The sequence below is a fragment of the Diabrotica virgifera genome, chromosome 8 (assembly GCF_917563875.1).
Source record: "Diabrotica virgifera virgifera chromosome 8, PGI_DIABVI_V3a".
NCBI classification, from domain to species: domain Eukaryota; kingdom Metazoa; phylum Arthropoda; class Insecta; order Coleoptera; family Chrysomelidae; genus Diabrotica; species Diabrotica virgifera.
The window spans coordinates 142,883,096-142,905,497 of NC_065450.1; the positions used below are offsets into that span (position 1 = coordinate 142,883,096).

The 22,402-nt window shown below is 31.3% G+C and overlaps 1 protein-coding gene across 2 annotated transcripts in view; it reads right to left on the minus strand.

Moving 5' to 3' along the window:
- The window catches only part of LOC114334146 (peptidoglycan recognition protein-like), a 62,293-nt gene that overhangs the window by 26,529 nt on the left and 13,362 nt on the right, over positions 1–22,402 (minus strand). For both annotated transcript variants that reach the window (XM_050658495.1, XM_050658494.1), the window contains exon 2: positions 4,205–4,436. In XM_050658495.1, the coding sequence (XP_050514452.1) occupies positions 4,205–4,406 (202 nt within the window). In that variant the 5' untranslated portion in view covers positions 4,407–4,436. The remainder of the gene's footprint in view (positions 1–4,204; positions 4,437–22,402) is intronic.

Consider the following 22,402-nt stretch of genomic DNA (forward strand, 5'->3'; position numbering starts at 1 on the left):
TTGACAACTGCATCTTCATCTTCTTATTTGTCTGCCAAATCGTAAAGTGATGAACATTAAAATATGTTTTTTGAATTGCGGAGTAATCTACAAAAGAGAAGGCGAACAGTTGTTTAACGTTTCTCACTACGCTCAAGCATGCTGGCGCGAAGTCGCGGCAACGCGAGTCGAAAGTAGGAATATTCAACACCTGCATCTCTGGTAATTTTAATCCGATTATTTTGAAATTTTCAGAGAGTATTCTTGAAAGTATGCACTTTTATTTAAAATAATAAAAAAAAATAAATATTTCAAACCATACCCCCCCCCCCCCTTAATATAAAGTGATTTTTATCGAAAAGTTAAATAGTTATTTTATATTATTATAGTTATACTGTAGTTTATTTTTAAACCAGGAGAAGTAAACTAAAAAGACAGATTCACACCCAAGAAAGTCACTAGAAAAACCACCAGATACATCTTCTTTTTTGGTTGATCATGTCGGCCTTCGACGGTAATCCATAAATATATTATATTATTATACTCATAATTCGCTAAAGAGTTCTAAAAACAACTGGTTTTTATATAAAAGGATACTAAAAATCTAAAAATTAAAGGAATAACGCAGAAAACACAAAAATTCGCCTATATAACTTAATTACCCTATGAAATGCCAGTAGTGCCAAAATTTCATAAATACCATTAATACCATTAATGCCAAATTCTGATAACAGTGGGGTAAACTTGCCTGAGGTTGGCCCAATTACAAACAAGCATTACGGCGCGGTAAATTTGAATTGCTCCTCATAGTTTAAAAACAGACCATATTAGACGAGCGGCAGACCACAAAAAAAAAACGATTAAATAATTCTCGATAGTGACCACGGTGAGGTGAATAGCTAATTTTAGTCATACTTTATGGTTTTGATGGTGCTGAAAACAAAAACGTGGTTTATTTTGCATTTTATGTGGGGGAACATTGTCAAAATCGTAATTTTACCCTAAAAATAAAAAAAAATCACGTTTTTTGCGTTTACCTCGCTACAACTCTGTTACATTTTAATATTTTTTTCTTAAATTTTTATAGTACATAGTTCTCACCTTTCTAAACACCGCGGTACCTGCTTCAAGCTTTCAGTCTTATAATAATAAAAGATATGATTTTTTTCAAGTAAAAGGTGCAGATTCGTGAATAGCAAAGGTTAATCGCAAAAGTTGAGTAAAAATAATTTTAAATTTAGCTTTTTAATCAAAATATGGAGTATAAAGAATTTTCTAAAAGTTTTAGAACAAAAAGTTTTATAGAAAAAAGATGATGCAACTTTTAATATATTGGCCATGGCTGGTGAATGGCTAATTTTGGTCTTACTTTACGTTTTTCATGATGTTGAAATCGAAATTAAAATTTATTTTGAATTTTAGGTGGGGAAACAGTGTCTAAATCGCAATTTTACCCTAAAGATAAAAAATGAAATCACGTTTTTCTTAAAATTAAAAGTTGCACCATTTTTTTAAACATTTTTACAGTTTAATACATTTAGAACTAAAATTCCCCACAAATCTTCTTTGGACTCCATATCTTAACATAAATGTGATCGAAAAAAATAAATTTCAAATTTTGTGACTTAACTTTGCAATTCACGAATATGCTCCTTTTATTTTAAAAAAATTCCTAACTTTTATGTGAAAAAGACTGAAAGCCTATAACAGATAGGTCTAATAGTCTTCCCAAAGGTGAGAAATATAAATACTATAAAAATTTCAGATAAAAAAATTAAAGTGGACCAGAGTTGTAGCGAGTTAAACGCAAAAAAACGGGACTTAATTTTTTTTTATTTGTGGTAGGTATCTTAATTGGGAAATAAGCCACAATTTAACTTAAAAAAATGATTTTATTAACGTTTCGACTACCACTTCGGACGTCGTTGTCAAAATACAAAATATTAATAAATTAAACAAAAATGTTGTTGCTTCATAATAAAATTATTCTAATAATTTAATTTAATCTGACTCATTCATCATGTCGGCAATTCAGACATATATTATATATTTTAAAGTAGAAGACTTTAAAATGATATTGCCAATATTTATGAGTTGCATTCCCAGGACGACTTTATTGAAAGATAGTTCATTCAATTACATGAAATCAACTTTAACTCAAGAATATCCGTCACAAAAAAACCATAGCATGTGATCTTTCTTTAAGAAGACAACCACATGCAATGGTGACAGTAAAATTCTCGTTTTAGTGATTCCATAGTAAATAACGAGAAAAAACCAGGAAAAAGCCTCATGATACTATCCCGACATTGTAAGTATTTGGTCTTATATTCAGTTTACTCTCAAAACTAACACCAAATTCCAATTTTATATGTATGTTATTTTAAATTATATAATATTAATAATACATAGATATATAAATAATACTAAATTATAACTTATGTACTATCCTGGATATGTTATTGACTTACTAATCGTGGTATTTTCTTTCTATTGACTTCCTCTTTTATTATGGTTAACCACACCCTACTGCATTCTACCGAGGAAATTGCGACACAATTGGTTTCATTTGGCATAATTAGAGCCGCTTCTTTAATTTTTCTCTTTTTACTATCTGTTTCTTTCAGGTAAATAATACAGTCGTCCCAGAAACGCAACTAATCAGTATTGGCAATATCATTTTAAAGTCTTCTACTTAAAAATGTATAATATATTATGTCTGAATTGCCGATATGCATGAGTCAGATTAAATTAAATTATTGGAAGATTTTTTTTACTAAGCAACATTTTTGTTTAATTTATTAATATTTTGTGTAATTTGACAACGACGTCCGAAGTTGAGATCGAAACGTTAATAAAACCATTTTTTAAATTAGATTGAGGCTTATTTCCCAATTAGAATTATACATTACATAAATACCACAAACAAATAGCTTCAGGAGAATATTCTATTTTTAGTGTAAAATTGCAAATTTGACAATATTCTCCCACCTAAAATTCAAAATAAATTTCATTTTCGTTTTCAGCACCATCAAAAACATAAAGTAAGTAAGGCTACTCAAAATTAGCCATTCCCCACCCATGGTCAGTATCTCGAAAAATAACCGTTATTTTGGAGATTTATAATGTTGATATTAAAAGTTGCACCATGTTTTTTTTCTATAAACCATTGTGATCTAAAACTTTCCAAAGAACTTTCTTTGTACTCCGTGTTTTAACATAAACGTGATTAACCTTCGGATGACCAAGGGGGGTAAATTTTGACCCCAATGTATGTTTTTATTTAATAAATTGAGAAATATTTTCAATTTTAAATTAACTATTTTTTTATTTCACTTTAATACCATTCTAGATACCCTCATATTTTGTAATAAAAAAAATTCCCTATATTGTAAGAAAATTTTTTTTTCTGAATTTGGGGTCAAAGGCGAACTCCCTTGGCCTTCCATGTTTCAATTTTATATTAAGTAAATACCGTCTATTAGGTGGAATGGTTTGTAAGAAATATTCCAATATTGAAAAAAGTTGTTTGTTAAACCTGGGGCGACGTAAATTAGTGTATATTTCAAAATTTCTTTAGTTCTATGTTCAAAATGATGATTCCTGTTTTGGTTCAGTTGTGATTGAAATATGTTTTACTAAATGTTTATTTATCATTTATTGATACAATACTAAAATTAAAATTACGAATACACTACTTTATTTCTTAAAACAACTTATTACTTTTGTCAATTGCCATTTTTGACTTGGAGTCATTTTTTACCCCCGTTGGTCATCCGTGTAACAAAAAAAGTTAGTCATCGGAAGGTTAAAAAGCTAAATTTTTAATTTCATCACTCAACTTTTGTGATTAAACTTTGCAATTAACGAATCTACACCTTTTACTTTAAAAAATTCATAATCTTTATTAGAATAAGACTGAAAGCCTAAAGCAGGTACCATATTTTCTGAAAGGTGAGAACTATATACTGTAAAAATTTCAGAAATAAATATTAAAATAGAACAGAGTTGTAGCGAGGTAAACGCAAAAAAATTTAAAAAAATTTCATTTTTATAGGGTAAAATTGCGATTTTGACAATGTTGCCCCACATAAAATTCAAAATAAACCTCACTTTCCTTTTCAGCACCATCGTACCATCAAAAACATAAAGTATGTGACACACCGTGGTCAGTACCTGGTCATTTGATTGGTGCCTGCCGCTAGCCTATAGTGTTAATACTAACCTGCATATTGTTCTCCTGGGGTGTAAAACTCAGTGTTTCCAGTTATTTCGATATTGGATTGATTGGAACTGTCATGATTTTTTGAATGTATAGTTCCTTTCGAAATCATGTCGCTTTTTACGCCGTTATTAGATCCCTTTGTTTCACAGAAGAGAAATATTGCCCATACTGCCAAAAGACGTGTGATAGGAAACAGCTTCATGTTTGTAGAAATAAGAACCAACTGTTAATTCTAAAATGTTTATTTTATGAATAACCAATATCAGAAATATATCAGAAATAAGTAACGTAGCTTGACAAACTTTAAAAAATATAGTAAAAATCCTTTATAAAAGATATCTCTATTTTTTTTAAGATAAGAATTTTGTTTAAAAATGCCTAAACTCTCAAATTTGCACACATTTACACATACACCTTTCAAACATTTAACTAAACAATGTTCTATTCAAAAAAAAAATCTCAAAAATTTAGTTCTATGATACGACCTCTCAAAAAATATATTTTTGAAAACTTCGTAGTGTTACAGAATTACTACAATGTTAAGATTGTATTACTCAAGTTTAAACAGATATATTACAATTTTATAGGCGTTTTTTAAAACTTAGTACCTATGTAATCTTTAAAATGCACTTAACTATTTTACTTTAGAAATAAAACAAACAATTTCTTTTTGAGAAAAAGTTAAGAAAGATAAAAAAATGGAATAAAAAACCGAAAATTACCAGCTAAAAAAAGGTTTATACAAAGTGATCAAAACTTTTTTCTATAAAACTTACCTAAAATGCATTTAATCATAAGCTTCAACAATAATAAATGTTTAACAAAAAATTTTTTTGAGCTTCTATACAGTATGTCTTCGTAACTTGGGACCTATTGATAACTTTTTTATTATCAGTTTTACTAAAAAAAGTTATTCTTTATAAAATACTCTGCGTCGTATAGACTCTAATACGCAACTATTAGATATCAAATTTTATTAATTTTATACGAGGTATATTAAAAATAAGAATTTCACTCAAGAGTAAAGTACCTTTATATTTCACAATATCGAAAATTTACATTAAGAAAAGTTTGTTTCAATAACTAAAATATTTCAATAAATAACTAAAAACTATGTTTTAATATTCAATTACATCCTTCTATTGAAATATTATGAACTATAAAGGCACTTTTAAGCGAAATCCATATTTTTACATACATAGTATAAAATTGAAAAAGTTTGCTATCTGATTGTTGTATCTCAGATTTTAGACCACGTTGAGCATTTTATGAAAAATAACTTTTTTCGTAAAATTGATAATAAAATAGTTATCATAATTGTAATAAAATGATTATGAGAAAAAATTGAAATTTTTTTTTTAATTAGAAGGTTGTAATTGTATATTACAACATAGTTTTTAATTCCAAATAAATTTTCATAATAACAATTTTTGATGCTCTGGGATATAAAGGCATTTTACTGTTTAACGAAATTCATATTTTTGGCATAAGTCATATAAAATTGATAAAATTTAGTATCTGATGGTTGACCTTTATATTTTAGACTATGCAGAGCATTTTATGAAGAATAAATTTTTTTCGTAAAATTGATAAAAAAAATGTTTCTCATATGGTTGCTAGATACGCAGACATACTGTGTAAGAGTATCTTTATAAGATTTTTCAAATTGTTATACCATATTCGGATTCAGCATAATAAAAAGAAAGAAAAATATAATTGATCAAAGTAAAATGATAGATTCAACGATATTCTTAAAATTATTTATACAAATAGCCCAATAAATGACCGGTTTGGAGTGTAATTTTCAGGGGCAACTTCGAATTGCATGAAAATTTGGATTTAGGTTCTACTTACCCTCCACTTCAAAGTTGAATTTGTCCCATTGGTTGCTTTTACTTGGAGGGTGACTGTCACCCCTTCCCAGGGGGTGAAAAACGCGTGTTTAAAATAAGCCCGGAAATAGATAAATTGACCGATTATAAGCAACTTTAGTGCTATAAAGTTTTTTACGTAAGTCAATACTTTTCGCGTTATTCGCAATTGAAAATGTTGATTTTTCGACAAAAAAACTACGTTTTCAGACCGTTTTTGGCAAATAATTCAAAAAGTAAATATTTTATCGAAAAAAATATTCTAAGCAAAAGTGTAGCTTATAAAAAAACAAAAAAAAAATTGGTGTATCAGTAAAGTATATAAATTGAGAAAAAGCAAAGTTGTAGCTCATGAAAAATACGTTCTTATTCGTCTAATTCCAAATCGAATAAGTCAACGCGAAATCACCGAAAAATTAAGCTATTTTTGGTAAAAGCTTATCAACATTTTTAAAGTACCTAAAAAAATATTTACAGTTGAGTCCGGGAATATTTACCCGTGCGTCATCATTTAAAGCATACGAAATAAGTCGATGATAAGTCGGAAATTTAAATTTACTAAACGCAACAGCAAGTCACTTACTGTCACTTGCTGTTGCGTTTAGTAAATTTAAATTCTCGACTTATCATCATCTTATTGCGTATGCTTTAAATGATGACGCACGGGTAAAGATTCGCGGACTCAACTGTATATTTGTTTTTTTAAAAATTTTCTAACACCAAAAATAAACGAGTTACACTGAAAAAAATTTGGCCCATTTTCTTGGTAAAAAAAAATGTGAAAATCTCCCTCTATTTAGCACCCTAAATAAAATTAATCGTTACCGCTTTACCATTTATTTTAACTGTATGTATATTATTTATATGATCTGTAAGTTTGATTGGCTTGAAGTGTTTATTTTTGAAAAAATTTGGTTTTAAAATAAAACAAAACTTTATTAAAATTTTTTTAAAATTTCCTTTTTTTAAAATAACTTAAAAAGTATTAGTGCTAAGAAAAATCTTAAAGAGTAAAAAATATAGGTTTTGTTATTATAAATATGCTAGTTTCATTTTGTTTTTCCGCAAGACAAAAATTGGTTAAGATATGGCTGTTCAAAATTTGCATACACTCGTGATTAGTGACCCGTTCAAGCTTTCTTGACTATAAACTTTTCAAAAATAAGCACTTTAAACCGGTGATACTGACAGATCATATAAAAAATAGATAAGTAAGTAAATTTTTTGTAAAGCGGTAGCGATTAATTTCATTTGAGGAGCTAAAAACGGTGAGATTTGCATGATTTTTTTACAAAAAAAAAAGAGGGCCAACTTTATTTTGAGCGTAACTCGCTTATTTTTAATGCTACAAACTTTTATGAACAATTCTTATAAAGCTTTTTATAAACACTTTAAAAAAGTTTAAACAGGTTTTTCTTGAAAAGTACTTAATTTTTGGAGGATTTCACCTTGAAATATTCGATTTTAAATTAGACGCACAAGAACGTATTTTTCATGAGCTACAACTTTGTTTTTACTCGATTGGTAGACTTTACTGATAAACATTTTTTTTTCAGTTTTTTATAAGCTACACTTTTGCTAAGGAATTTTTTTCGATCAAGTATTTACTTTTTGAGTTATTTGCGAAAACCGTCCGAAAACTTAATTTTTTTGTCGAAAAATAAACATTTTCAATCGAAAATAACTCGAAAAGTATTGACTTACATAAAAAACTCTATAGAACAAAAGTTGCTTAAAATTAGTCAATTTATCCATTTCCGGACTTATCTTGAATATGTGATTTTTCGCCCCCGAGAAGGGGTGACTGTCACCCCCCAAGTAAAATCAACCAACGGCACAATTTCAACTTTGAAGTGGAGGGTAAGTATAACCTATATCCAAATTTTCATGCAATAGGGAACTTGCATAAATTTTTAAATTCGAAAAAAATGTTATAAATCACCACACAACATAATTTAAAACATGTATAAAAGAAAAAAAAGTTTTGTTTGTCTTTCGTTTGGCCCCTAAAGACGATTAAAAATTCAAATTTAAACAGGTGGTCCAAAACGCATCGTGACGTCACTTGGCTTTACATTTACATTTTTCCAATAAAATAAACAGAATTTTAAATTAGACGTTATAAACGTCAGTAGAAAATACATTTATGTGACGTTACAAGTGTTTTTGATCGTTTGAACTATTCATAGAAAATTTCGTACTTTTACAAAATGGTTTTATTTTCAATAGTAAAATTCGTTCCTTTCCTTCAAAAACAGTATAAAACTACAATTTTAACAAACTGGTATATTATTATTACAATGACATACGATAAATGTCATTAGAATATAAATATTTTTGACTTATTCCACGACGATGAACTTGCCAAATACCCAAGTAGGTGGAGGCCAATAAACTAAAGAAGGAAAAGAAGAATATACCTAAATATAAGGTTGTGTCTAGGTATACGTTACCGTGTACGCAAATAAAAAAGTTAGAGTGTCAGTGAATTCTTATTTTTTATTTGTTTAGTGTTTGTTTTTAAATTAACTACGGAGTGTGGACAATTATTTAGTTCTTTTAATGAGTTTAAGAACATTTTAAAACAGTACGAAAAAGATAAGAGACTATAAATTAATATATATTTTTTTTAGTTATAAATGAAATAGTATGTATTACCGTAAAAGATTAAAATAAAAAGAAGACCTACACAATAATAATTAACTTGTTCTGAAGCTATTATCCTTGTGGTATTTTTGTAATCAACTATTCTAAATGGGAACTAAGCCACAATTTAACCAAAAAATAATTTTATTAACGTTTCGACGTCGTTGTCAAAATACAAAATATTATTAAATTAAACAAAAATGGTGTTGCTTAGTAAAAAATTTTTCTAATAATTTATTTAATATGACTAATTTTTGTATTTTGACAATGACATCCGATTTGGACGTCGAAACGTTAATAAAATCATTTTTTTAGTTAAATTGTGGCTTATTTCCCATTTATAATAGTTGATTATAATAATTAACTTACGTATAAAAATTATTTTAACAATATTTTGTACGTGTTATGTCAACTAAATACATATATTTATTTTGCTAACCTAAATATATACTTTAATATATACATTGATTTATTACAATTAAGTTTGAAACATCTGAATAGTTCTGCTTCCCTTCCTTTAACACATATTTTTCTATTAAACACACGCTAAACATATCAAAATAGCATGTACCAAAATATACAGTCACTGCGCACGCTAAATAATAACGTCACTGGCTTGATGAAGTTTAATTCGCGTGTACATACCTAACTTTTTTATTTGCGTACACTTTAGCGTGTACTTAGACACAGCGAAATATAACCATAATAATAACTAATGTAAAACTATGTGACGTCACGGGTCGTTTGAACTATTTTATACCGCTGAAGTCTTTAAATACGTATTTCTAAGTTATTACGAGTTTTTGAAGCGTGAAATTTTGGAAATCTCATTTTTAAACAAAACTGAACATTATTATGCAATAAAAAAAAATTGTGCAAGTTCCCTATTAGGAGTTGCCCCTGAGAATTACACGGTATCGCCGTATTTCCCGTTCATTTACTAGGCTAAAAACAATTTTTATTGTTTTAACAAAAACAATTAGCGGCAAAATCTGTGATAGTCCAGGAACCGAAGCTTTTCATCTCGCAATTTTTACAGAATGGATCGATTTGCTTGAAAATTTGAGAATAATTAGTGAATAGTCCAAGGATCAAAATCTATATATGAAGCCTAAAGGCGCTTTTACCATGGGGGTGGTTGCCACCTCATCTCGGGGGTGGAAATTTTTTATTATATTTGGACTGAAAATGTTGAAAAAACATTCATTCTAAGCAAAAAATGTTCTATACATTTTTTTGCTAAATTAATAATTTTCGATTTATTTGCTATCGAACGTGTTCGTTTAATATCGAAAAATCAATGTTTTTCGATATACTCATTTACGTTTCACTCAAATTTAGCCGTAGAAAAAATTTTTTCAAACCAAGTTCTTGGGAATTAAAAAACCTACAATTTCATATTTAAACATTTTGTCGTATCTCTGATGCTAATCTTTCTATTCTGAAGGAAATGGCATTTTTTACCAAACTACAAAAATTCGTTATTCGCTTTTAACTCCAATTTTTTTAAAAACTCATCATTATAAGCGAGTCAAACTTCTAGAATCTATTAATAATACATAAATTAAGAAGAATGAATAAGGCCAGTGACTAAAAAACCTCTAACTTACATTATTATACTTCCAATTTGATTTCTCCTTTTTTTTCAAAAAAATATATGAATTTTTAACCGCAACTTTTTGAATTTTTCATCTTAGAAAGTTTGGTAAAAAATAATTTTGTAGGTTTTTACAAGATCTATAAGACTATTAATATTAAATCTTTTTAAAATGCTCAGTCGCAAAAAGAGGTGACTTTGAAAGGGTTGGTAAAGGTAGTTTTTACATGTTATTACAAGTTTAATTGTCAATAGCTCACTCAATCTTCACCATAGAAAAAAATTTTTTGAAACCAGGTTCTTGGGAATTAAATAACCTACAATTTCATATTTAAACATTTTTTCGTATCTCTGATGCTAATCTTTCTATTCTGAAGAAAAGGCCATTTTCTTCCACACTACAAATATTCGATATTCGCTTTTAACTCCATTTTTTTTAAACTAATCATTCTAAGCCGGTCAAACTTCTAGAACCTATTAGTAATACGTAAATTAAGAAGACAAATAAGATCAATGACTAATTTTAATTAGGGTGGTGATTAGGCGGTTGCTTCCGATCACTTTTTCGCTGAAAAAAAAATAGGGACTGACATTCTCTTCATTACGAGTCACTTAATTTTTGAGCTAGAGGCTTTTTTTATTCCTGGAGATAGATATTTTTAAAGACTTTAAATTAGTTTTAACAAGTTATCTTCGAAAAATGCATAGTTTTCCCGTCTTTTGAATTTGAAACTACAATATTTGGCATTTGACGAAGAAGAGCTAACATATAATAAAGTATAGCTCGATTACTATTGGTCTTAAAGAAAATTTAAAAAAACCGTTTTGTTTATTTTTTCATAAGGTACATTTGTGTTAAGTAAAGTTGTTTTGATAAAACGAACACTTTTGGAGTTATTAGCATAAAACTTATTAAAAACACTGATTTTTCGATATAAAACTAACACTTTCGATAGCGAATAAATCGAAAATTATTAATTTAATCAAAAAAATGTATAGAACATTTTTTGCTTAGAATGAATGTTTTTACCAACTTTTGTGGTCAAAATATAATAAACAATTTTTACTCCGAGATGGGGTGGCAACCACCCCTATAGTAAAAGCGCCTTTCGGCATCATATAGATTTTGATCCTTGGACTATCCACTACTTATTCTCAAATTTTCAAGCAAATCGATATATTCTGTAAAAATTGCGAGGTTTTGTCCTATTTTAAGCTTCATTACTTGGACTATGAGTAGAACTTTATACTTTAACATGTATATATAAACTAACAAAAAATATTCTAGAAAAATATAGGCTTGTTTGAATTTTTTCGAAACAAAGCATATTTTCGTTATATACTGACTCCCCTAAACAGTGTGTACCAGATCGTGAGAGACAGTTAAAAATCAGCTATGAGGGTATAAATTTTATGACTCTTAATGATGCGTGCACACCTCGCTATCGGGGGCTCACTATATATTTAGCTTTTTTACAGGCCTTTTAGACCCAGAGCTTTGCTGTTATTTTCCATAGCTTTCTGTTACTTGTCAACTTCTTCAAGTCTGTTGTTCCCTTATCTTTTAGATCTTCTACTACCGCCTCTCTCCATCGCTTTCGTGGTCTTCCTCTCTTTCTTTTATAATCTGGTACTCTCCATGCTATTTTCTTGACCACCCTGTCATCGTTCATTCTTTCTATATGGCCCAGCCGCTGCAACCTTCTTGATTATATTATCATCATCATCATCATCGTCAGTGGCGTTACAGCTCTTTATGAGCCAAAGCCTTCTTCAGAATAATCCTCCATTCACCTCTGTCTCTGGTAACTCTTCTCCATGCTTTAATTCTAATAGATTTTAAATCATTTTCTAGGTTGTCTTGACTTCATTACGCTATCTATTTATGATTCTTGGTATGTATTATAAATTTCGTCATGTGTCCTTCTTGTATATTCTTTTTCTGTTCTCTTCCCTCCTAATATTTTTCCGAGTATTTTCCTTTCCCATCTTCTTACTGTTTCTTTTGTTGTTTGGTTGAGTATTCATGTATCACATCCATATATCGCTGTTGGTCTTACTATAGTCTTATAAATCCTGAATTTCGTATTCCATGACAGCTGCTTTGATCTTAGTAAATAATTCATGGCTCCCGCAGATCGATTGGCTTTACTTAATCTGGCATCAATGTCTTTCCTTTCTTCACACTTGTTTGTTATCCTTGAACATAGATAAACAAATTCGTCTATTTACTCAAACTCTCCTAATTGTGTGTTTACCTTGAATTTTGTCCCATCCCCCTTTCTCTTCCTTCTTTCATAACCTTGCTTTTCTTTTGATTTTTTTGTAGACCCAGCTTATACGCTTCATTTACTAATATTTCTGTTATCTCTTTCAGTATCTTTTCACTCGTCGCTACAATTCCCACATCATCTGCATGTTCCACTAATTGATGACTATTGTACCTACAATATGTGCCCATTTCTATTTAAGTTGCTATTCCTAATGATTTTTTCTAGTATCATGTTATAACATTCCGTTAACTTCTAATCATTTTTATTGTTATGCGATTTAAATTTTAATAATGTTCTGTTATTAAATTCTACTTGAAACAATTACTAATAAATATTTCGTCTTTCACTGACGTCATCACAAACCTATAGATTAGCAGACCTGTACGTTTTGTACCTGGTGTACTCCTGGCGGTAAACCCATGAACCGTATTGTGACATGGTCGGCGTAGAACGGAAAATAAGATATCATGCCCCGCTCACTCTAATAAAAAACATGTAATCGTATTTATTTTCCTTCCATTTAGTCAGAGGCGCTGATGTCGGCCTTGTGATTGGTGGAACATGACTTTTGACAAATCCTGTGAATCTGTGTTCGTGTTCGTTCGTTCGTTGTCCTTCACTTATTTTATATGGTCGGTTATGTGATGTGTTTCTGTGTCACCATAAAAAGCTGATATTCAGTCGTGTTTTTTGATATTTTTGTTATTTCATAATCGAGTACCTTTTTAAAGGTAAGTTTTTCTGATTGTAGGTACTGTTTATCCAACAGTTTTAAAATACACATTTTATTTCACGTTTTGTTGTTAGGTCTAATGGCTCCGTTCAGCTGTTGTGTGCAGACGGTGGAAAAATTCGACAAGTAAACATTTATTTAATCCAAATTACTCATATTTCTATGTAAAATGTCACATTATTTTTTAAATAAATAAGTAAGAAACAAAAGTTGTTTGTGTTTTACCTTTATTGTCCACTTGAATAAATAAAATATTAAATATTGGAAGTACCGTATGGAGGGGAGGCTATGATGTACCTAGCATGGAGGCTAGATTATTCCACTCTTCCTATCCAATCAATAACAAGAACGTTTAAAATTTCACACCTATCATGTAGAAGCTACAGACCACTTATGTGGAGGCCAGATTTGTAGTATCCTTCCAATTAAACAGGTGCTGAAATACGTGACATATTTTTTGAAGGGTAAGTTCGCATTCTACCAAATCACACACTTTTTTCTATGTAAGATATCACTTTGGTCGGAGACTTCAACCGAATAAGTACCTAGTGGCATATAACCTATCCACGTAAAAGTGGCGAATATTTCATTCTTGTTTCAAGTCATAGTATTATTTTGAAAATAAATTATCCAAGTTTATTACGTATGTGTTTAGTGGGCTGAAGAAACGAGGTTGGAGGTTCGCAGCAGTGATTTGTGGTTTATCTGGTAAATAATTCTTTGTTTTTACGCCATATTTGTTTTTTGCCTTATTTGACGTCTTCAAAAAAATTTTACTATTAAATCTTGCAGTGAGCTTATTAATTCAGGCTGGTATCTTTTAAATATTTCATTGTCTGTAATATCCACTAAGAGGGAAAGTATTTTGTGATAAATCTTAAAAAATTACCTCTCTTAATTTGTGGGGTTATGTTACATCACATATTACCCAATTCCAATTTTATATATTATAATCATGAAGTTCTGAAACATAGTAAATTCCGTACATCATATCCACCGATCCTGTTCCGATATTTGGTATTTTCATAAATTCTTACACTACTTTGGCATTATTCCATATCATTTAATAACTATACTATTTTTTATGAAAAGCTATTTCCAAAATAAATATATTCAGCATTTAAATTTTAGACTTACTTGTCTACATATTATCGAGTCAAGGCCATTTTATATGCCAATCTTATGACAAGGCCACCAAACAGTCTAGTGGAAGATTGTTTTTTCCTTTCTAATGAGATAGCTTTTTCTGATTCTTCTTTATTCTAAATAAAAACTTCCTGATTTTTGTTTTTCTTTCTCTGACTTTTCCCTACATTATTACAAGGAAGTAAAACCAGGATTCTATTTTTTTTAGCCACTGGGGAAAATCTTTTAACTACTCCTACCACCTGAGAAGGACTGCTTTTCGACCAAGTCACCTAGGGGACAAGTACTAGAGGAACATGTAATTTTTGTTCTTCATTATCCTGCATTTTGGAGAATTGCCGTGTTACGGTTGACTGCGTAGCACCATTCTGTGCATAAGACTTTACTGAGAAGTAGTAAGGAAAACTTGTGGGGACAATATCAGGTCAATGGGGTTTGTTTCGGGAACTTTTTTATATTTAACAGTGCAATAGTTATCTACCTATACCAGTACACTTATACACTTATTTTTTTTTATAATATCCAGAACATTTAAGTAATTAACATACACATAATTCAATAGCGCTCCCACACCTGTATGTCTCTTTGTAAAAGAGGATAATTTGGGCCCAAATAACCTTTTCCCATACAGTAGTTCCTTACATTTATTTTTTATTAATATTATTAGACTTGTTTCCCATATTTTTCATATAACTATATATATATTTTAATATTATTAGCTTGTTTCTTGTAATTTAAATTCCCAATTTGTTTGCTTAACTTAAATTCATTTGTTATTAAATTAAATTCAATCCCTAATCCCTATCCCTTCAGGATAGCTATTAGTTTTACTTGGTCATTATTAAAAACCACGAGTCAGAAAAAGGATCTTTATCATCCAGGACTGCGTTGGTTCAGTTAGGTGTTGCCTATTCAACTCATTGAGTTATATATATTTGTATGGTTCATCCTAGGTAGGTATTTTAGTATTGATTTCTTGTAGTATTTAACGTTGCTGTACGTATTACAATCGTACGATTATTTGGTGAAGGTTGTTGTTTAACCTTAGTGTAAGTTGGGGGGGGGGGGGTACGCTCCATATAAGAGCTACCCCAGTACTAATGTAATTATAGTTGTATACTCATATTCAGATAAGTAGTTAAGTCAAATTGTCATTTTAGAGTTACATAGGTTGTATTTTTTCTAACTCAGAGGTTGTCAATAATCTAAGTAGTTATATTTTAATAAATATTTATTTGTTTGTATATCAATTATTTTTTTCCCATTTTTGAATTTAATAATTTAATATATTGAATAATTTACAGCAGTGTAAGATACCTGGGAGTTCGGTCAATCCCTACTTCTGGCGCCCGCAATTTAGTCTATTTTATTTATCTCTTATATTTTTCTATTTTTATTATATTAATATTTATTCTATCTATTTTATAAGCCGCTCTTTTTATATTCATATTTCTGGTTCTAGTCATCATCCCTCTTTAGTTTAAGCTACTGTTCTTCGACAGGCATGCAAACGAGCCGTACCCATCCTTGAGGGTCAAGTCGTCCTCTTGCATTTCTTGCTAGCCAATTCTATTTAGTTTGCCTCTGTCTCCCCATACTTCTATTATCAGTTCCTCACCCACTCACTCATTTCACCTTAGCATTCTAGTTCTACAAATACTACTGCAAAGTAGTTTTTTGTTACATCGGCAGCCCAACTTGGGGCCAACCTTTTATAGGTTCTAAGACAGTAGTTCTTTTAGTTCATTTTTTTTTCTTTTATTTATATTATTCCCTTCTGATATCTTTTTATACATTCTGTTCTGATTTATTTTGTCTTTAACTATTTACTAATACTAAACAGGTACACTGTCACTGCTGTATCTATTAATTAGTTGAGATTTTGAAACCTCGTTTATAGTTTTGTTATACAGCTTACGTTCTGGGTTGAATTTGAAACGAAGTATAAGTAACTAACATATATTAGATTATATTATTTTACTCTTTCAGTCAGTGTTGTATTTATACGTACAGTAATCGTTAATACTTACATATTTTTTTTTCTAGTACAAGTATAATAACTAATTTTTTTTCCAATATTTAGGTACTATATTTACTTGCTTATACCTTATTTACTTTATTTATTTGATACATATATTTTGCTGGCCATTTTTGATTTTGTTGGTGTGTTGCTAATATTTTCTCCGAACTTATATATTTTGCGTACAAACTTAAGTATATTTCGTATTTCTGACCTTTGGATTGCTTGCCAATAATTTTTGTTTCATCATGGGTGCTTTTAAAGTTGAACATCTTCTGGTGGACGAATTGGACTATGAGTTAAAAATTAGGGACATAGTACCAGAGGAGTCGGCAACAGTCGATAGAAAACGCAATCTTTTGCGGGGTGCTTTGAAGCAAGAAGCAGGCAATAGGAGTTTCACTCAACTTTCAGCTGTACATATCCCTTTTGAGGACCAACGGAAAGGAATATCCGAAACGTTGGATAGCTTGTCTAAGAAAATAGAGAAGTTTAGGGGAACTGTACAAGACACTGAATATGCTCGATTAATATCTCGTCTAACTCATATTTCTGGCCGTGTACCGGGTGTCCCAATAAGAATGGCTCTCGGCCATATCTCAGGAACCGTTTATAATAGAGCTTTGAAATAAAAAATTTTATAACAAAAGTTGCCTCAGGAAAAGCCTGGAAATTATTTTCATAATTGTGGGTCCACCGCTAGAGGGCGTAATTGAATATCAAAAATAAAAAAATCTAAATTTTACAAAATTTTCCTAATGAAGGGGCACTGGAAATCCGATTATTGTATTCTTCATCAAATTCTGCGCATATTTGATTTAACAAGTTTAACTCTACCTTTGCAAATAAGAGGTGGGGGTGAGTGGGAACCTTGTTATGAAAAAATGGCTGTAAGTCCGGTTCTGCTAAATCAAATTTTGAAAACTGGGTCTTGTTGAAGACAGATCTTTTTCTTCAATGTAAGCGTGATAATTTTGAACCATCCTAATAAGTAATAAGCCAGCTGGGAGGCGTTATTTAATTTTTTTCAGAAATCTAGCTTTCTTTGGAAAATATTAAATACAAGTATGCATTTTTAATCATACTTTATAAAATTAGATTAAATTAGCAATAGAATAGCGAAAACCGCATGTCGATATCTTTTTTCTATCTCAAGATATCTCGAGAAACGTGTAAATTTTATACATAACTGTTACTATCACCGGTAAACTAAGTTAATGAAAAGTAGTGTGCTGTGGAAAAAAACAAAATAACATTTTCCAGATGTCAACGTATAAAAATATAATTAATTAAAACAACAATATAAAGAGAAACAATACTATTAAAATTAAATATAACACAGAACAAAAAGAACTACTTAGTGACGACCTAAATATTCAAATTGTTGCCCATCATACACTACTCTAGAATACATTATCCAGAGAATACTAAACGCCATTCAAAGCATATCGAGAGCAGAAATTGAGACTGCTGTTCAATCTACTCTTGAAAGAGTAAATGTTTGCAACGAAAATGATGGGCAAAAATTTGAACGTTTATGTCATCATTAAATAGTTGTTTTTATTTCTTTGTAATAGGGCTTTTCAACGCTTCTCATTTGTTTCGAGTCTCTGTCATATGCCGTATAATCCGTGTATAATATTAATATACGAGATATGAACGAGGCTCGAAACAAATGAGAAGCGTTGAAAAGACCTAATATACGTTGACAGCTGGAAAATGTTTCTTTGTTGTTTCCATAGCACACTACTTTTAATGAATTTCGTTTACCGGTGACAGTAACAGTTATGTTTTTAAATTTACACGTTTTGTAAGATGTCTCGAGATAGAAAAAAGGTATTAACATGCGGTTTTCGCTATTCTGTTGCTAATTTTGTCTAATTTTGTAATATGGTATTAAAAATGCATGTTTGTATTTAATATTTTCCAAGGAACACTAGATTTCTGAAAAAAATTAAATAACGCCTTCTAGCTGGCATATTACTCAGTAAGTTGGTTAGAAATCATAACTTTTACATTGACGAAAAAGATCTGTCTTCAACAAGACCAAGTTTGCAAAATTTGATTAAGCAGAACCGGACTCACAGCCAGTTTTTCATAACAAGGTTCCCACTCACCCCCACCTCTTATTTCCAAAGGTAGACCTAAACTTGTCAAATCAAATATGCGTAGAATTTTATGAAGAATACGACGATCGGATTTCCAGTGCCCCTTCATTAGGAAAATTTTGTAAAATTTAGATTTTTTAATTTTTGATATTCAATTACGCCCTCTAGCGGTGGTCCCACAATTATGAAAATAATTTCCAGGCTTTTCCTGAGGCAACTTTTGTTATAAAATTTTTTATTTCAACGCTCTACTATAAACGGTTCCTGAGATATGGCCGAGAGCCATTCTTATTGGGACACCCGGTACACTTGTTACATTGTACTACGGAAGAGCAGGAACCTTTTAAAAAGTCTGTTTCTCTTAAAATCCTTACATTGGAGGGTGAGCTTGATTCTAAGGTTAACCCCATAGCCACATCTACTCCTAATGCTCCAGTAAGTGTCGTTCCTAGTTTCACATATTCCAAACCCGTTCAAGTACACAAATGGGGTGTTTCATTTTCAGGTGAAAAACAGCACACGGATGTGATTTCATTTTTAGAAAAGGTTGAGTGTCTTCGTGTATCTAGAGGGGTTTCCGAGGAAAATTTGTTTGCGGCTTCAGCCGAATTGTTTACCGGTCCTGCTTTCACCTGGTTCATGAATAATAGGGGTAATTTGTCTTGCTGGCCTGATCTCGTTCGCAAGTTGAGGTCAGATTTTCTTCCTTACTCATACCAGGATGATCTCTTGGATGAAATCAAAAACCGTAAGCAGAAACCAGGAGAGTCTGTCACTATGTTCATTAATACTATATTAGGCATGTGTAGCCGTTTAGATACTCCTTTATCTGATTTGTCCAAAATAAAAATCATCTTAAAATGTTTATTGCCTTTTTACCATCAACAGTTAGCTCTTATGGACATCCAGAGTATTGATGATCTCACTGTAAAGTGCAAACGTTTGGAGGAAACGTTATCCTGGTCTTCTCAGCCTTCATCTTCATCTCGACCCTCTTCTAATTCCTCTTCTCAGCCAACTTCCTATAGACAACGTTCTTGGCAAAATAAGGGCCATGAACATAATGTTTCTGTTTTTAGTTCTGTTGTTTGCTGGAATTGTCACCAGTCTAATCATAAGTTCAATGATTGTGGCATCCCACAAACTCGTATTTTCTGCCACGGTTGCGGTAGGGAAAATACTCTCAAAAGAAATTGTTTTAAGTGTTCGGGAAACGAAATGTCGGAGGTCCGTCCCCTGAGCGTTTCTCCGTCCAACACCCAATCAGGGAATCAAACCCCATCAGAAAACGAGACCGCTGGCCCAAGCACACCCAGCAACTCAAACCCATCTTCCAGTCGGAAAGGGAAGAGAGTATCATTCAAGAAACAAGCACACACCACAAATCAAAATCAGTCCAGAAATTAACTTTGAGTCAGGATACGTTGAATTCGCAGGATTCACATGATTACAAACCCACAAATTCTTCTTTAATGAGTAGTGTTAAGTATAATAATGTTTTTGATAGTGAAGTAGTTCCATATAACGGTTGTAGCCAACCAAATATTTTAGATTTAGATATTAATTCTTTATTGGTTAGGAAACAAAATGATAATAGGCCATATTTACCTATCCAAATGTTAGGACAATCGTGTTTAGCTTTATTAGATAGTGGCTCTAATATTTCGTTGATAGGAGCACATTCATTAAATTTATTGAAAAATGCTAATATTCCCATTATGCCCATTTCATCCTTGCAAGTATCTACAGCAGATGGTACAGTTCAGTCTATTACAGGCAAACTACAAATTGAAATCACAGTGGCAAATTTATGTAGGCAAATTACATTTTATGTTATTCCTTCTGTACAGAATTCTATAATTTTAGGTATGGACTTTTTCAATGCTTTTAATAGCACTTTAAGTTGTTCTGATTTTTCTTTTTCCATATCTGAATTCAATCTGTCTACCCTTAGTGCTATACATGATTTTTCCAGTTTATCTAGTTCTGAACAAAGGCAATTGGAGAATATGATCTCTCAGTTTACTACTATTTCTTCAAATGACAAACTAGGCCGTACTTCATTAATATCTCACACTATTGAGGTGGGAAATCCTACTCCTTTCAGATTATATCAGTATCCCATACCTCAAGCCTGGCAGGCAGATTTAGAAAAAGAAGTAGATTCGATGCTTGCTTTAAATATCATAGAACATTCAACGTCGTCCTATTGTTTCCCACTCTGGTTAACAAAGAAGAAGGATGGATCCTTCAGGATTTGCTTTGATGGTCGAAAACTAAACAGTATCACCACTAACAGGGATGCTTATCCAATTCCCCGAATTGATGTGATTTTGAGCAAACTTCAGAATGCCAAATACATCTCTTCGATAGATTTGTCTAAGGCCTTCTTACAGATCCCATTGAGTGAAGAGAGCAAGAAATATACTGCTTTCGCTGTCAGTGGTAAAGGATTATTCCAGTTTGTCACCATGCCTTTTGGTCTTGTTTCTGCTCCTCAGACAATGTGTCGTCTGATGGATTTAGTCATTGGTCCACAGTTAGAGCCCTATGTTTTCTATTATTTGGACGATATTTTAGTAGTCACTCGCGATTTTTCCCTTCATATGGAAATTTTAGATAAATTGTTTTTACGTCTTAAGGAAGCTAATCTAACAATTAATCTGGATAAGTGTCAGTTTTGTCGCCCTAGTCTTAAGTTTTTGGGTTATGTTGTTGATAATCAGGGTCTAAGGACTGATCCTGAGAAAATAGTTGCTATTAAGAATTTTCCTATACCTAAGACCACCACCCAAGTCCGTAGGATATTGGGAATGTGTGGATATTACCGCCGGTTTGTACCTTCGTACTCTACCTTGTTATCACCTCTTACGGATCTTTTGAAGAACAGGAAAAAGGGGCAGACCATTACCTGGACTCCTGAGGCCGATGAAGCTTTTAGGCGCGTTAAAGAGGCTTTAACTAGCGCACCAGTCATGATGTCACCTAATTTTAATGAGCATTTTTATTTGATGACTGATTGCTCTAATACTGCTTCTGGTGGCGTATTGTTCCAGTTGAAAGATGGCTCGGAACATCCCATAGCTTACACGAGCAAGAAATTGAATAAGGCACAGAAAAACTGTTCCACCACGGAGAAAGAACTCTTAGCTATCATACATGGGTTAGAAGCATTCCGTTATTATTTAGAGGGCCGTAATTTCACCATAATTACGGACCATAGTTCCTTGGTATGGCTTCATAGTATGAAAAACCCATCTCAGAGACTTTCCCGATGGATATGCAAACTGGCGGCTTATTCATATAAGATTGTTCATCGAAAGGCCAACGGGGTAGTGGTTGCTGATGCTCTTTCCCGTGTTCATGATCTTAATGTATTAGATTTGTCCACCTTAACTCCTGACGAGTGGTATCAGAATATGATTGATAGGGTTACTCAAGACCCACAAAATTATCCTGATTTTAAGGTAGAGAACAATATACTGTACAAACATATCTTAAGTCCTATAGAGGCCTTATCCAATATGTCAGATTGGAAAATAGTTGTACCTACGCCAAATAGGGAGAACATATTACGTATGTTTCATGATGAAGTTACTGCTGGACATTTTGGTTTTTATAAAACTTTTCATCGTATTGCCGAATTATATTATTGGCTTGGCATGCGCAAGTCTATCAAAAAGTATATTTCTAAGTGTTTAGTTTGTGCGACTTGTAAACCCAGTAATTTACCACAAGCTGGACTCATGGGTTCCTTTAGGAACATTAATTTTCCTTGGCAGATGATCTCGTTGGATCTCATTG